Source organism: Battus philenor, unplaced genomic scaffold (genome assembly GCF_028537555.1).
Source record: "Battus philenor isolate CCGP_79_NKW_IND1 unplaced genomic scaffold, ilBatPhil1.0.hap1 SCAF_23, whole genome shotgun sequence".
Lineage (NCBI taxonomy): Eukaryota > Metazoa > Arthropoda > Insecta > Lepidoptera > Papilionidae > Battus > Battus philenor.
Window position 1 is genome coordinate 2,692,292 of NW_027181686.1, and position 18,684 is coordinate 2,710,975.

An 18,684-nucleotide genomic window follows, 5' to 3' on the forward strand; every position below is an offset into this window, starting at 1 on the left:
AAATATGTGCATATTTATATGAATATTACAGATTTCTACACAATGCTTCTTAGATTGTATATGAAGTCGTTGCTTAAGCGCTACAGACCGTTAAATGCCTTAAGGTTTGAAGGTTTGATAATATATATCAAAAGATTCTTCAGTATTCTTTCCTGAGGTCCGAGTTGAAAGGCGATATATCAAGGCTTTCGAAAAGGGTCACGTGGTTACGTCTTTTGGATTCGAATCGTGAACGATGTCTAAATAAGTGTTGAAAAGCCTGTACCTGCGGATTCGTCACATGGCCAGGCATCATTGTCGATTATTATTAGATATATATGTATAAATTAATTGTACATTGTTTTATCATTTAGAGAGCCGTTTTTCATATTTTTTATAAGTCTGTATTTATAAAAATTATGATAATAGTTGTCTATGCATATATATTTCAATTCATGCAATGTTATATGATACCTATATTGAAATATATACTTTATAGTTGTGCAGGTGTGTCTATATAAAATACGTAAAATGTATTTATATATAAAATTTAATGACGAATTCAGTACGATGTTATTATAAGATTAATAGGACTAACTGCGCCCCCTAAAGCCTCCTTGTGGGTGGAATTTCTTAAATTCCGTATAATCATAGAAAATTAAATCTCTAAGCCTTAAGGTTGTACAAATTAGATTAGTAAACAGGGGAAACATATTTATAATAAATAGAAACATGTGCATCCATCTAATATATAAAATTCTCGTGTCACGGTGTTTGAACTTGAACTCCTCCGAAACGGCTTGACCGATTTTTACCAAATTTTACATGCGTATTTAGCATATCTGAGAATCGGCTACTATCTATTTTCCATACCCCTAAGTGATAAGGGTGGTCCACCCCTAAATTTAATTTTTAATTTTTTAGACAATTTTTTTGGTTTTTAATTTATTATGATACAGCATACAAAAATACATACAAACCTAAATTTTCATCCCTCTACGATCAACCCTTATCATACATTTGTTAATTAAAAACTTTATTTTTTTTTGCAAAACAACGTTTGCGGGATCAGCTAGTTTCTTTATAAAAACGTTTACACTCGCTATTGAGCACCCTTGATCGTTGCACGTAGCCACTGCATAAAATGCCCGCATTAGCGATAAAAGCTAGGCGATTTTTATTCAGCCTAGATTCCTGAAGGAGCTCTCGAGCTTGGCAACAGTAAAGTCTAAGGCTAAATGCCTTTAACATTAAACTATGTAAGCGACACTTCACTTACTGCGAACTTGTATAGTTTGTTTTAAATCAGTCAGTATTTACAATGTGATGTTGGACATCTAAATCATAGGTCAAGTCATGAAATATGTCATTTAATTGAGAGTGCAAGAAGACCGAGTATCGTGAGGAAAATGTAGCTTTTCTATTTATGTTTCGACGTGATACTTCCGGCAGTATATAGTCCAAAGTTAGGTTTCGAGAACGTACTTCTTCGTACCGCTCCACATGCTCGCCCTGTACCATTATCTGGCTTTACTGCTCAGTGTACGACTTCCTCAGCAATAATTTATTTATCTATTGAAATGCGACAGTCCAATAACTTAGCAATACAAGCTGTCAGTCGGGACAGGTAGTTTAAACGATAAAATAATTAATATAAAAATGCATATATGTTGCTTTAATAACAATAATCGAGTCTGAACATTTAAAAACGAACTACGCACTATAATAATATAATTCGCAGAGATAATATTATATATAGAAACATAATTTATGAATTACGAAAATCATATGTTATTTTGAATTGCATAACCAATCATAGGTCGGGATGAATGGAATTACAGTACCGCTCTATGGGTCAATATAGGGTCAAGAGTAACATTAGTATATAGGTCATGTGATACGTAATTAAAGCGTTACAAAGATTTTTATTTGTGACCTCAAAAAAGAGACATGTAAATTTCATAGTTTTATTAAGTATGATAATGTACAACGGAAAATGTAACAAAGGAAGGAAAGTCTAGAAGTTTTTTTTTAATTCTAAATTTAAATATTTGAACATAGGACAATGACAAGAGACCTTGTTAATATTATCAATAGGCACTGGATCAAGCCGCTTCTTACAAGTCCAATTGGAAATCTATAGATTATTTACAGAGGAGGCCAATGCCCAGCTGTGGATGTTTTACTGCTGTAATAATTAAATTGAGCTTCTCCTTAATGGTATACTTCACCTTAACATACATGGCAAGGATGGTTAAATGCCTTCTTAACTATTCGTTACTTCTGCAGAGAGTTTCATTCAAATTTAGTTAAAAATATCACTCCAGAGTGAATTAACGGTGTTAGTTGTGTAATTCGCATTGTTTGCCGCATGCGCATTTATCAGCGGGCTGTACACTTAATTGCACGACTACTACTGCATAGCTAAAGTAGCTATATATTAGTCCCTTTCTTACTTAGTTAAAAATAATTTGTCAGATTCTCCAGCTTTAACCCTTTCCACTCCAAGGCTGTTATGTAGCATCAATAAAATTTAATTGAATTATAGTATCTTGCGATTCTAGAATATGTTTCATTCATTCGTGATTCAAACATTTTAGTTTCAAAAATCTTTCCTGTTTTAAAATTTTCCGCAAAAAGAAGTATTACACCATGTTGAGTATCACTCGACAGTGTAGCTTGTGGAACAAAATCAGTGTCGAGTGACACTCGACATTGGAGTTGAAAGGGTTAAAGATGTTGAGTCCACCCACAAGGTAGCCAAACCTTGTTAAAGTCGACGGAAGACGTTGAATACAGGCAGTATCCGCCTGGTCTTATTGAAAATTTCGCCCATTGCCACTGCAGACACGTAACTTTTAGTTTCAGTTCAGTAACCTAGGTTGATTTCCTAAGGCTATATGATAATGATGCCGGCTTTAAACGGCTATATAGAGCTATTTTTGCTTTTTGGTACAGAGGTACTGACCCTGATACCGGCATCCCGGTTGGCCTGGGCGACTCCAATGTTCGCGTCGCGTTTCACGGCCGCCGTCTGCGCCTTGCCCAGGCTGGCCAGGTACTGGACGTCATCGTACACGTCCTTGATCGTGAAGGACAGGATCTCGATGCCCATCCGGCCGACGTCTGGCGCCGCCACCTCTCGCACCAGACCCGCGAACTGATCCCGGTCTCTGTACACCTCTTCGACTGTAAGCGTTCCTGTTAAAGAAAAAAAATATTTTTAGCACCCATATTTGTCATCCTGCTCTTTCGTTAGTGCAGTTCATGCCATCCTACTCGTGAAGAGCGGCACAAGATCTGCATAAATGTTCCATTCCATGTTTCTCTTGTCTATTATTGAAAGCATCCTAAACTCGAACTAACAAAGGTAAAAACTCACCTATAGCGTACGAGTCACAATACAGCTACCACACCAGAAATCAATGTTTTGTGTAATTATTTATCAAAATTTAAAACACCTCATTATGAAAATTATCGAGGTGTAAATGTTTAAGTAGTGTTTGTCAGGTGCTATTTACGATTTGTGTCAAAAGGTTATATTCGATTATTAAAAAATATATACTTAAACATTTTATAGTTATTAATACCTGAAGATCATTTATTTATTTATTTACTACGAATAGGTAAGTCAATACGTAATTTATATTTAATTACATAAGTTTCATTGAAAAACTATATAATTAAATGCGCTTGCTTATTCTAGGCGTATACAGCAGTACTTTAGCACTGGTAGCCTGGTAGTTAAGGACAGATACTGGCTATCATAAGTCGCGGGTTCGATTCCCGGAATACAGTCTTATACATAATTCACACTTTCTGCATTAATTATATGGTAATCTCATTTCTCGCAAGAAAGTTTTCAGAGAATGGGAAGCGTGGTTTGCGTACCACAACACTGATCTCCAACCTGCCAAGGGTGGCAGATATCTTTGGGGGATGCCAATGCCATCCAGTGGGCGTCTATCGGCTGAAACGAAGATGACGAGGCGTACACAGTCCTGGCCATAACTATCCTAGTATAGACTAGGATAGTTATGGCCAGGATGGAGATCAGTGTTGTGGTACGTGTTTTCTATTGTATTCAGTTATTTACGTATAGATATAGATCTATACGTAAATAACTGAATACAATAGAAAACAATATTAAACAACTCTCTGAATAAAAGACAACACACAAACAATCTATTGTACGTATGATATAAAATAAAGGAAATGATTTACGAAGTATTCAATTTTACTTGCAGACTATTTATTTTTTACGTAATGTTTACTGCATCTCCTTAGATTTAGAACTAGATTAGTTTGCGCCGTATTTTTTGGGATAATTAAAAATTCTCAAAAATGCCATAGAGCGAAATAATTTTCAATGAAAAAAGTGTACTTTTAGATACACTAACCGAACTTCATGTTATCGATATTCCTGGCATTCGTCAATAAAGCGTTCGACACAGTGTCGGTACAGCTTGATGTAGCTATTTGTAACCGAATGACGTATGTCTTCCAATTTACAACTGTACTAATGTGTTCTGCTATTGAAAATTGCATCTTGTAATCAGGAATGATTTGAGTCGAGTACATTATTTTGGGATAGTTAAAAAAAACGTTTAGAATACCGCAATGTGCGAAGAAGAAGGTCTTTAACCGATGTATGTTGCCGGTGATGAAGTACCGATTAGAGAAGAGACGATCACCTAGAGAGCAGTGAAGAGGGCTACTGGAGTTTTGTTGCAAGATCGAATCATAAAACAGACGATCTGCAGAAGAACTAAAGACAACGATGTAGCTTGAAGAATTGCTTGTTTGAAGTAAAAGTGGACGAAGCATATAGCTATTACAACGAACAGCTGTTGGAACCGAAAGGTGCACAAGTTTTGACCACGAGACTGGCCTCTCACTAGGAGGACAGACATAGTACAAGATAGCTGAATCGCGGAGTCGAAACATAATAAACATACATATCTTAACCGTTGCTTATTATTAAAACGTTATGAATATAAAAAATAAAGTTACTATCGAAATTGTAGATACCCCTCGAAGATAAATTAAAAAAAATTTAAATGTGAATGGTTTAAAAAGTTTTATTATTATTTGTCTGTGCCAGGGTATACAATTTTGACAGTAAACGCTGTCTCCATTTACTAAGTGGAACTACGTCATAGTCAAGGTCGCTGGTATACCAGCAGTGCAAGACCGGTCTTCGTGGTAATCTGCTTTGGGAAAGCCTACGCATGATAAAGATAAGAAGCAAGAGTGGTAGTTGAAACACGGTCACATTTAAATCGTAAAAATGGAAAGTAACACCATCGCCCAACCCTAGTCAAAAGTTCAACACTAAGAAACATTTTTCATCTACAATTGGTTCCAAAAAAATTGCTACAAATCTAATATCACAGGTGTTATTAAAATTATCAGAATTGCCATTGGAATAACTAAATAAATTTTAAGCATACTATTATGTTCTTTCTATAACAATATACAATTTTTCACCCATCTGTTTTTTTTTTACTTCCAACGTTACTGTTTGTAACAAACCATATACACAATGTTCAATAATAAATTTTAAAAGTTCCTGATATATTTGCTCTTTCGCCCTATTTCCACTTGACGTTGATTTATTAGTCTTCGTGTACAGGTTGATTAGAAACAGGCGTAAAAACTCTAAAGGGGTCAATACTCATTTGTTGTAAATAATATATGGTATATCTTAGTCAAAAATTAATGATTTCAGAAATAATAAACGACGTAATGCGTAATTTTTAAAATTCGAAGTACCACAGATTAAAATTAATTATTGTTTACTATCCGTCGTTGCAAATTATTCTATGAAAAGTTATTAGCCAGTCGTATTCCAATCGAAAAAAAAACATATTTAAGAGTGATCAGTTTATAGGTTTGTGTATTTTTTGGTTTTTGAGATCATTAGAGAATCTGGAATTAAAAATACCGGTACATTCTTCATCGTTTATGGCCAAATCTTTTTCCACGAAGGCCGTTCGATTGTGAAATGATTTACCGCTGAATATAAGACGTGCTAACTCACTACCTATTTTCAAGAAAATGATAAAGAACCATTTACTAGACCTATGATTATCTATCTGTTAATTGATCTCTTTTTCTTCTTCTGTTTCTTTCTGATGCAAGTGCGATCGAACCAATACTGACCGAAGTCAGTAAGATGTTTTTATTTATTATTGTATTATATTTATAATATGAATTAAACCTTATTTATTATAAGTATATATGTTATATACATATGCATGTATGTTTAAGTATGTATGTTTATGTTCGTTTGTTTGTAAATATGTATTTTTTATACACGTAAACTACCCATTATTAGTACTTTTACTTTTTCCATACTATGGTTGTCTGTAAGAGATTGTCTTGTGTGATAAGACCGCTCATTGTATTTTTTTTGTATATTATTGTAAAACTTATTAAATGTCACTTAACGTGTACAATAAAGAATATTAAATAAAATAAAATCTTCGTACAAAAATAACATCTCAATTTTAAATTGCCATTATTTTAAATTTTTCAACTATGAATTATTTTATGTGCAGTAAAAATATTCTGGTTTATTATGTTCTATGTTATTCTATTTGATACTATATTTATATATATTTACTTACTTTTTAACGTTAAAGACTGTGAGTCCAATAATAAGAGACAGGGGCACCAAAGATAACTTCAAAAATTCCATCGTAGCACTGTTTAAGTTAACCTTCCAAGTACAACTTTCACCCATTTAACTAACAACTGTAACAGTTCGATATGTATTTCCATTTATAAATTCAAATGGAAGACGGTTAAATAAAACTCTAGTCTGTTTCCAGTTACCTTTTAAAAATATATATATAATAAACTACATAACTTTAAACAAAAGAATGTCACTTAAAATAGGTTTCGTTAATTAAAAAAAAAAATTATAATAATATTAAATTAATGAAATTCGCGTGCAAGTTTTCTAATCACAAAACGACAGTCGCAAGTTACAATCATTTCATTTATAAACGCATCCACACACGGAACAGATACGATTGATCAATATCAAATGCCGTCAACGTAATGTGATAAGAATGAAGTTAGCAAATCAAATCTACGCGTCGCCTTATCATTATTTACACGGAAATTATATAAATACTATAATGATAAAATTGCGGACATTTTACTGTCACGATATTAAAATTATTCGCACATCTAAAATATATACATGGAATAATTAATGATTAAATTTGAATTAAGAATAGATCGTTCTAAATTTGATTTCAAGTTTTTTTTTCATCATATCTTGCGTTTGACGTTATAGCAGCGGTTGTTAGGGAACGCCGGGAACCGCTAACCGCGGCGGCGGAGGCGGGACTGAGTTTTCCCAACGCTTTTGCACATAGATTTGACTTACATAATCTCTACTGACCTTTACAGGGATTACACGAATGCGTTTAAAATAATAATATATGAGACATTTCGCATGTTCCTTTATAATTATTATTTAGATATTAGAAACCGCTCTATCATGCTTATTTTTTTCGTTCATACCTATGTATGTTTTTTTGTTTACATTACTTTTTGTTTCCTGTATCTCAATGAAATAAAAAAAAAAACAAATATTTTATAACGAGATATTAAACGTAAAGAAAAACTATTACAACAATAAAATTATCGTTAAACAGGAGGGGGGCTCAAAAAGGGGGTAAAATATTACTCTCCCTATTTTAAACACAACTTAACTGTAACCGACAGGTGCTGAAAACTGCTTAGTGGATTTTCATGTTACTCAACTTCTACGTACGTACAAGCTTTTGTACCAATCAAATAGAAAAGCATTGATTACTATTTATTTGTAATTGAAAAATCCCGCTAAAATAACTCACTATTTGTCAGTTTTTAATTAACTTCGTCACTTTCTGTTCTAGAATACTTTCGAACTAGATAATTTTTTTTATTTTTAAATTTGATATAGATTCGCAAGCTTAGTTGCTAATAGCTGATTAAGAAGTATTTTTATTTTTTCCTTTTCAAACTCCCCTCTCTCTTTCCTCTTCTTGTACTTTTTATTAATTTTATTTACAACGAAGCGGCTATATATTTATTTATTTATTCACATAATTATCCATTTTATCAAACTTATAACAGTATTATTTAGCTTAAAATTGGTACTAGCTTCACCCATGAGAGTTTCAAACACACCTTGATCTGAGAAGAGCCCAACAAACTCAGTCGGTTTTCAGTTCTTAGATTATATATAATTCCTAGATACGCGAGCTTGACTCTGGGTCGACACACCATAGGACTAATTCCAAAACTCTCTGACATAAACAAACTGTAGAAACAAATCAAAACATCTTTCCATCTCACACAACTGCTAAGCGGACATGGGTACTGCAAACATTACCTTTTAAAATAATCGACAACGATGCATGCTCACGTAACGGCTAGCAGTAAAGACATTTCAACACCTATTTAGATCCTGTTCCGGATTCGATTCCAAAAGATATTAATGTTTTCGTAAAGGGTCACTTGGTTATGTCATGTGACCCATTGCGAAAACCTTGATATACCTCCGTTCAACTTATCGGATATCTTCATGAAAAAAAATCTACAGCAGAATCTTTTGATGAGTTTGCCCACGTTGTTTAACCTCAAGTTATTTAACGGTTTGTTATGTTTGGGCAGCGACTTGAAATAAAATAACGTAGAAATGAATGTATAATTGAGTAAAAGTCATAAATCATATTGTTTATTTGTATACATTTTAGCTGTATAGGTTGCATGTTGTATGTATGTAGTAGTGTAGTTGTATGCTGTATGTATATATTTTAGGTATACGAAAAATCGTATATAATTGTAAAACGCTGTCGTGACGCGCAGATGGGAGAAGCAAGATTCGTACCAAATAGCGGCAATCCCTCTCCCAGCTGATTGCGCTCAGTAAATATAAAAAGAAAAATACATTGTCAAACGAAACACCCTAGCAATACAAAATTAGAATTAATAAAAAAACCGTCCTCGGAGCATTTTTTAACTTTAGAAAGCTTTTACTAAAATTGAATGTTTTCACGAATTTTTGTTTAATAAACTTTTTATATTTATTACATGACAAGAGACGTTACACGGGGATCTATTGTATACAGTTTCCCAAAAGAGTTACTAATAATATAAAAAGAGCATTATATACACCGCTATTTAATATATAAGAATATCTATCTAGTTTTTATATAACGAATATATATCATAATTTTGTGTCATATAGCGAATTGCATATAGTCATAATTATAGTCACGAATTTTTTCTCAGACTTTCTTATCAAACGTCGAAAAACTTGTTATTATAAAGAACTATACACCCTTTACACAAGTTTAAGGTTCTAGGAATAATAAATACCGTAATGACAATATAAGATGAAAAAGCGATTCATTACATATTAGAATAAATTATTGTTTAATCCCTGCAGACAATTATGCCAGAAGTTCGGTCGCATTCAAATTGAAATATTTTGCATTTGAGAGTAATTTTTATTAACATAATGTTTAAAAATAGATTGTGAGCTATACATTCACCCCTAAAAAGATTATACACCTATAATGAATCTACCTCTATAGATTGGCCAGTACGACTTGATAGACAATTTAGAAATTAAATTTAAAGATTGTATAAAAGGTAATCTTTGCTGAAGGTTTTGGGTTGATAACCGTTATGGAAGTACACCAGAACTTATCTGAGACGAAGTATACACATGGTACCCATGTATTAATATGGTGTAGCCAAAATTTCCGTTTCTGAACGTGCTCACGCACCGGAGATTGGCTTTTCGCCAGTCGGCAATGTTCAAAGACTATACTTCTGTAATTATCTATTTAAAATAAACATATCAGGCAAGTCCTATTTTAATTTTAAGGTATGATCGCGACTTTTAATTCACAATATCTTTTTACTTTTTTACTTTGTATTACTTTTGACTAGCGGTAGAGGACTGAGACATGCGATCATAGAAGGTAATAGGTTCGAATCCGGGATTACAGTCTTATATATAACTTTGTGCGTTCATTATATAGGGTTGCCAATGCTCACAAAGAAGTTTCCAGAGGATGAGCAACAGTGACTCTGCGTACCATAGCACTGCAATCGCCAAAGATTACAGTTATTATCATATATCCCATAGATATCTTTGGATGAGTCATAAATCTTGCAGTGGGCGTTTATAAGCTGAATAGAAAAAAATCTGTCTGCAACATATAAAACGACTGCGAAAGGCAACAACCGTCACATTACAATTGTAATTCCATTCAATCTTATAATAATAATAGAATACATAATACAGAGTGATTCAAAATAGGTTTAAAGGCTGGTGAACATTAGGTTATTTAAATCATTAACAAAGAAAAGCGTTTAGGGAGTTTTTTTATGATAATATTCACCCCAGAAGGGTTCAGGTCCTATATACCATGCAGAATTTCCTTAGGAACGAGGCGTATCACTAATACGTACATAAATCGATAAGGCAGTTTATTCAGTATCTAGCGAAAGGAACTGAACGCAACGAAGCGAGATAAATCCATGACTTCGATTAAATGGAACTCTTTATAAAGATAAGTCTTAAGCGAATGTAACGCCGTATGTTCTGCTCTAGAAGATAACAGCGAGGGATTGTAATAGCTCCGATAGGTTGCAACTATACATTACAGGGATACAAATCGAATCAAACAGTACAAATTCAAGGAACAAGTTTATTCACGACAACTTTTATTATCTCTACAGGAAAATTGGTTTTAGTTGTAAAAGTTTTAAAGGGATGAATAAATAACTTCCACTTCTTTCACAGAAAAATGTTTTAAAAGTTTTAAAACTGTATTCAGTTATCCTGAAAAAAATGATCTCTCTAAATATGGCACATTAATTTTTTTTTCTATTGTTTAAAACGATGAATTGCGACAAGCCAATCACTTCTGGCAGTATATAACCTGAGTAACAAATAGTAAATAATAATTAATATTAATTTATAGTAATTCAAATTTTGAAAAAGATTTTTCTTACTATATCATCGTTACGCCATTTACTGCTTTCATTGACAGTAACTGAGCAATACATTAGGCTATATTCTTTTGGACGTTTTTAGCCTTTCTGGTTTATACAGCACCTCACCTTCTTCGGACTAAGAGATCCCAGATCCGAAATCCGCAAGCAAATGTAAATAAAAAAAACCAACGCCAGATGCCTCGCCTGGGGCATTGTTTTGACTAATTGATATCTCCTGGGTTTTCGGAGGAAGGTATGAACCTTTTCTTTGGAGACTTTAGCTGGTTAATAAGACAGTTAGAAGAGGATCGGTTTAAATCGCCGGTGTTACATCACGTACGTTATTGAATGCACAGAGAGACTTGAGCGAGCTTGATAAACTATATATTTTCTCTTTTAAAACTTTTACACCTATAACTAATCAGGTAGTATATATTGTATGATTGTATGAAGACGAAATTATATATTTATTGAACAGGTCCTCTATTTAAATTAATTCAAATGCTTTATATAATCCTTTACTATATATTTGTCGCACAAGCAAATGATCGTAAAGGGTGCGAGAACGCTATTTATAAGTTGAGATCAATACAGTTTATACGCACACCCATGTCAAAAGCCTGTATATATATACTCCAAGATTAACGTGTATATCTGCATGTAATATATACTTGTATACATTAAGTAAAATGGAATGTGTAATTGTTGAAATAATATACAAATAATCATTAATTAATATACATATACCGCCATCTATTGGAACATAGATTGTATAGTGTTCCTACCGTCATTGTTATAAAGTAAAATGTAGGTATGTTTCTGAACATATAATAAAAGTTAGTTCTGTTCGAATCTCAACCGGCGTTTTATTATAGTAATATGTGTAATTTATTGAAAACTTTACAGGAAAGTAGATAAAATAACATATTTGTTTCTTATACAAATTAAAGAATAAATTTATACACCTGTTGAAAACATTCGATTGTCAAAAAATTGACAATAATTAATACCAAAAAACGTTATGTGTAGATGTAACAATTACATCTTTGAAGCTTTTACACCTATTTCCAAACACGCTGTATACTACTACTACTACTACTCCGCTGGCTCAGTGACCCAAAGTGGGTCTTGGCCTCCGAAGTGAGAGACTTCCACTTTCCTCTATCTTGCGCCATCGTCTGCCATACATGTTGTATAAATATAATACTTATCAATGCTATCAAAAGTGCATTATTAATGAAATTTAAATTCTGTAACGTGAACGATATCTTAACATTTCCTATAAAGTGGAGAAAAAATTAAGAAATTTCAAGTGTTTATATTTCACTCTCAAGATAATATAATAACCTTTAAAATTTTAAGCCTGTTCTGAAGACTTATTGAGAAGCACTAAAAAGTAGTCAAAGTAATTTTTAATTTTTGAAAATATAAATCAAAAAAGCATCATAAGTTACCTTTGTTGAAACATTGCATGGGACTCTTCCAAATATATCTATGGGATATGAAATAATAAACATAATCTTTGTCTATCACTGTATTATGGTACGCAGAGGATTCTCTTGTCCATCCTATGAAACTTGTTTTTGAGCAGTGGCAAACCGATGTAATTAATGCATGAAGTGAATTACATACAAGACTATATTTCCGGATTCGAACCTACTGCCTATATATGATCTCAAGTCTCAGTCCTCTACCGCTGGACTACCACTGCTGGTAGTTATGTTAATACTATCAAAGTAACACAGACTAAAAAAGTAAAGAGATATTGAATTAAAAGTCACGATCTCTTAGTGAAAATTTTTAATTTTATAAAACCCTGTTTAGTTTGTTCTCTTATATAATCATCGACTATCACTTTTAAAATTACAATCAGTTGTGTTATATGGACGCGTGTTAGTTTAAAGCAAATGTTTCGTTGTCTAATTAAAACACTTGGTTTCTCTTAATTCTTTGAACCGCATTGGAGTATTCACATAAGCCAGAAGCGAGCGGATGAGAATCTTATTATAGCGTGTAGGGTTATTTGAAGTGGTAAAAAAGTTTAGGAATGTATTACTCTACTCTGTTAAAGATATTTTCATTGTTCAGAAAATATTCTTAACACAATCCTGAGAAGAACAAATAGCGTAAACCTGATTTTGACATATGTACGACATCTAGTGCTATGTTAGACAAACATGATGAACTATGTATAGAACCAATAAAGTTAAACGTAAAATAAAGACCATGCAAAGATCGATTTAGAACTATTAATGGTATATCAAAATAATATGTAGCTCATATAAAGTACTGTTAGCGACATCTAGTATAAGCTATGTAAACTTATGTATGACTGCAATAATAATAAATATCTTTTTAGTCTGTTCTATGAATGTGAACAAGTCGTTTCAATTAATAGAGGAACATACTCGGGATTAGAAGAGCCCGAAAATCAGATACATAAATATAAGAACCACATAGTCTCTTAAATCAGAGTGGCGTTGGGCTGAGCACGTCGCGTGATATAATGGATACAAAGGTAGACACTGCTGTCAACGAAGGAGAAAGGTCCTATTGGAAAAAGAAGCATTGGTCGGTTATACAAAAGATGGAGAGATGATATTGAGGACAAGGTCAAAGAAAGAGAAGCAGCGAATACGTTGAAAGAGGCTTACACAAAAAGAGGGACCTAAATCAAAGAAGAAGATATCATTAAATTACAGTAAAATGACTGTTTTAAGATTTCAAAACAAATGGCTTCGTTTATTCATTAAAGATATTATTAGAGTAACCGTCAAAAAACCTTCCAAGATTTATTATGGTTGCTTCTCAAAAACGTTCTTAACGTTTGGAACTCTCGGTATGTAGGATACTCAATCTGATTTAATTTTTTATGAAATTTTGCACTTCTGGTATTCTTGACGTATACACGTGGTCACTGTTAATGATACTAAATGAATATGATAACGTAAAAAAAAATATTTAAAATAAAACGCTAAGCGTGTCAATATAGACACAAACTTATACTCGTGCCGAAGCAATGAAGGCCACTCTGTCTCGAGTCAAGTTCACGGAACACCGATAAAAGTACAACTGAACCAATATTGTATTTGTATTAATGGCATATAAGTTTTTTATGTTACTCAACGGATAAAAATCTATCGTCTTAGTGTTATGTAATGGCCGGAGCGGTGACTTCATGAATCCTAGATAATTAAACTAATTGAAAAAAAAAAACTCAAGAGAAATTTCCCGCGCTTTCAGAAAAAGCCGTATGGTAAGGGCCGTTTTAAAATAAAACGAGCACCTCGAGTGTTTCGACAAGGTATCAAAAGACGCCCCCAAAAAGATCCATCAAGAAGGTCACACACAAGGTGACATGACACGCCCAAGCAAGAGGGCGCACCGAATAGCAACTGCGAGGAGGCAGAAGCAAGAAGAACAACACAACACAACAAGACACTGACGAAGACTCCAGCACCACCATCGAAGGAGGAAAGAAGCAGCAACACAGCAAGTCTCCCACAGCGCACCGAAGCGCCGGGAGGCGGCGAATAGTATAGAGTAGAAAAATTTTCGATCCCTGAGATTGACGAAGTTGTAAAAGCCCCACAAGGCTAACAACGGAAACACCAACCAGAATACAGAGAGTGTTTCGACTCCAACGGATCCTCTCCCAGCTCCAATATCTATTCAGTTAAAATTTCTTCGGAGGAAAGGATCACGTCTTTCTTCGGAAACCGATTAGGTAACAATTAGCCAATATAACACGTCAGGTAACGCATCTGACGTAGATTTTTTTAGTACACTACGCTCGCGGAATCGGATCCGAGAGCACTGAGTCCAAAGAAGCTGTAAAAGCCAAAACAGCTAATAGCGTATAGCTGCAATCGAAAAGCAGTGTTTCCGGACTGATCGCACGGAGCGGCCGATAATCGATATATATACAGCATTGTAATGTTAACTTATGTTCTATTTCTACGATATACGTTTAATAGAAAACTATTTTTACGCAGGACATGACTAAGTCGACTTTTTGAAAATGACTGTCTGCTGCTGAGACTGACTTATAATAACTTCATTTATTTATATATAGTTTATCTGTATGATGGGATCTTCGGTACTGTCAATTAGACAAAAAAAATATAATAAAGTAATAAATCATTAAGAAATAAGGGATTAAAACTATAGATTGCTGTTTATAACGTGAGATTGTTAGCAAAATATAAATTATTTAAATATTCATTCAAGAAATTAGAGAATACACGTGCCGATATATATATAATATAAGGTATTTGACGTTTGAAAATATAACCTAAAGATAAATTGGTTAGTATAACAATAAATAATATGGCATTTTGATATTCTTACGTTAGATAAAAAATACATATATTTTTTTTACATAAATAAATATATTCAGAAGATAAACACAAGTATATTGCAACACATGTTCGTGCACTAAAAATACATTGCACCTAAGCATTCTGGATATTCTAAACAATGCAGAAGTAAACATCTCGGACATGTTTATGTTACATTGACTTATTATAAACTCATAATCAATATTTAACCGCTTGCGATTTATTTACGGATGAAAGAATCTATTCGAAATTTAAAATATTTTCTAAATCTATTCGAAAATCAAAATGCATATCTACATTAAAAAGTATGCATACAAATTGTTTATGTTTATAATTTACGGGGATATTTACAAAGTGTGCATTTATTTCGACCTATCAACATTAGGGGTCCCCTTAATTTTTCATAAAAGAAGATTTTTAAGAGTTATCATAGAGTTTATTGCATAGTACCTTCTAGACAGAATTATTCCGACATGTCAGTAGTACATGGAGATTGGGATAGCACTATGTATAAATGCATATTCAAATGTACATTATACAAATGTCTTGACATATCATAAGTGCTTAGCAAAGCTTATTGTGAAGAATAAATACTTATTTCATGGTCTGTATAATTGTATAATGATAAAAACAATAGAATAAATATTTAAATTAGTAAGTCCGCAGTAAAATTAAAAATATTCAACTGTATTTTAATAAAAACGGAATTTTCTTGTAACTGTCATTAAAATTGGTAATAATAAATAAAAGTTGAAATATAACATTTATGTTCATTTATCGTTTTATTAAACATAATACCTATTCTCTAATAATTTACATGTACCTTTTTTAAATTACGTGTATATTTACCGTATTTTTAGATAATTAAAAAGAAAATATTTTTAGAATATCTAAGCGTTTTTTCTGTTTTGTTCTATAAGCAAATGTTCTACTCGTGGTTTAGAAAACTATAGACGAAAGTATTCATTTATATATACTCGTATATCATTAAATCTCGATACATACAGCTTCCTTTCACGTCACCAATTCCCACAGATGACAACAGCTCGTACGCCCATTTATACATATGTTTATATTTTTTTTACTCTACACATTTGACGTCATTAAAACCGGATCCATATCTTATCTGTAACGCATTAACTATAAAGTTGATTTAGTTTTTCTCGTTGCGGCACAAACATCATTTTATAATTTTTATTACGTAAATCTCTAAAATGTGCGGTCGAACTGCTTAATGATGTTTTAATGATACATTCGTATGAGTCATTATATTTCTATCTTCTCCTGGACTGATCTGTAAGATTCGGAACACAGGCCTCCACTATATACACCACACTGTTTTATTTTAAGAGACATTCCTGTAGTCTTCCAATTGAGATTTATATGTACTTTCTTACTTTTGAAGACTTTATTCCTCTTCATAGGTCAAAAAGGATATATATTTACATATCAGTACATACTGACAGTCAACTAGTATTGTATAAACGTTTTCCATAAAAATACGAATTTTATATTATCCTTTATTGTATGAGAATTAATTTAATTATTTAATGTTAAAATTACCTTTAAAATTTGTAACTTACTATAGGTTTAATTTAAAAATTAGCATAAAATGGCAATATCTTAAAAGTTAAAAAAAATGACTGCTATTTTTTTAACTGTTTTAGTTACACGAGGAAACTTCAACAAGTTTAGAGTTTAGTTTTAACGATACAAAATATAAATTTGTATATTTATAGCTTGTATATTTTACAAGTAAATTTCCATTGAGTTGCTTACATAACTGGTAATTAATAACAATGACGACCGCTTCGTTGTCCACATAAAATACGCGATATTTAGATAAGACAAACATGTTGCATGTTTATTAAACCAGTATCATTCATAATAGTATTACATTATATATATAATAAAAACAATCCTAAGAAAACGGATCAATAATGGTACCTTAATATTACTGGGAATACAATTAGGAAATAGTTGCAAAAAATAAATACAGAGTAATTGGTAACAGGTGAAAAAACATTGAATGGATGTAAGTATGGTTCATAGGCTATCAATTAATATATACCAATACACTTTTCAAAACCAATAAGTGACATAATTATAATATAATAAAAAAAATCCTAATGCGAATATCTACATACTAAAATTATTTATTGTTGATTATGATTTCTCGTAGCAATCTTTGGAGGAGGCTTATGTCTTGATGCAGGCTGATCGCAGGCGATCTATCTGCTGAAAAGAAGAAGAAGGAGGAGAAGAAGAAGAAGGAAGAAAAGAAGTAGTACAAGGTGGAGAAGAAGGAGGAGAAGGGGAGGAGAAGGAGGAGGAGGAGATACTAAACCTACAGACGTTGTTCTGCGAGAAGGTATTGGCCTATCGCATTCCAATAGAAAAAAATAAATTAATGTAATTTATCTCATTTTCTTTTAGGGCTTCTCTGTTGTTTATATTAGCTTTAATCGTTTATGTATACTCTTACACTGCATACCAGTAAATTGTTATTTCAAAGTAATTCACTATACGAGGCAGACTGTGCCTTTCTGTATTGTTTTATTAAGCAGGAGGTTTTTTTATCGACTATAGGTAAAGAATTAAACCCCTGTCTCACCTAATGAGAAGGTCTACGATGGTATATGCTTACCTAGAAGAAACCTTTTCACTCTTGACTTGGAAGACTCCCAAGTTATAACATATTAAGCCGGAAACAACGAAGGTAGATCGTTCCATATCTTTTTTTATTAAATTTACACCAAATAATTCCCCCATCTCTTGTCCTCCATCGGACAGTAAGACGCACGACTTCACATCTCTTTACGGATGCGATACCTTTCCACTGTACTAAGCGTTTCGCTACTACTTTTAAAAAGAGAACAGCCAAGTAGTGGACCAACCTACCGGCTTCATTGTTACCAACCAACTATAACTTTGAAGTCTTCAAGACTATAGTGAATAGGAGTCTTTTAGGCAAACGTGTACCATCGTAAACATTTTCATGGTATAACGTTAGGCAAGGCAAAAGTCAAATCCTTCGCCTATAAACGATAAAAAATCGGATATTACGGCAATTAAAATAAAAACCTCCATTAAGTAAGACTTAAATGGCACTTGGCAGGCTATATTAGCGGCATGACAGATAATAAATGGTCATCAACCACATAGAAGAGAACAGGACCAATACGAAAGAGAAGAGTAGGAGTGCTATAAAATGGATGGATGGATGATATTATCACAACTGCTGCCACAAATTGCATGAGGTTGGAAAGGGACAGATAAACCTGGACGATTAAAGAGGAGACCTTTATTTATGAGGGATACACGATAATTTAAAACCAATTATTTCATA

At 32.8% G+C, this 18,684-nt stretch overlaps 1 protein-coding gene across 3 annotated transcripts in view; it reads right to left on the reverse strand.

Annotated features, from left to right (window-relative positions):
* Positions 1-18,684, reverse strand: part of Flo2 (flotillin-2) — a 394,067-nt gene that overhangs the window by 7,532 nt on the left and 367,851 nt on the right. For 2 of the 3 annotated variants that reach the window (XM_068767684.1, XM_068767685.1), the window contains one exon: positions 2,948-3,180. In XM_068767684.1, coding sequence (XP_068623785.1) covers positions 2,948-3,180 — 233 coding nt within the window. Of the gene's footprint in view, positions 1-2,947; positions 3,181-6,611; positions 6,763-18,684 lie in introns of those variants that run through there. The other variant, XM_068767686.1, reaches the window with a different exon arrangement.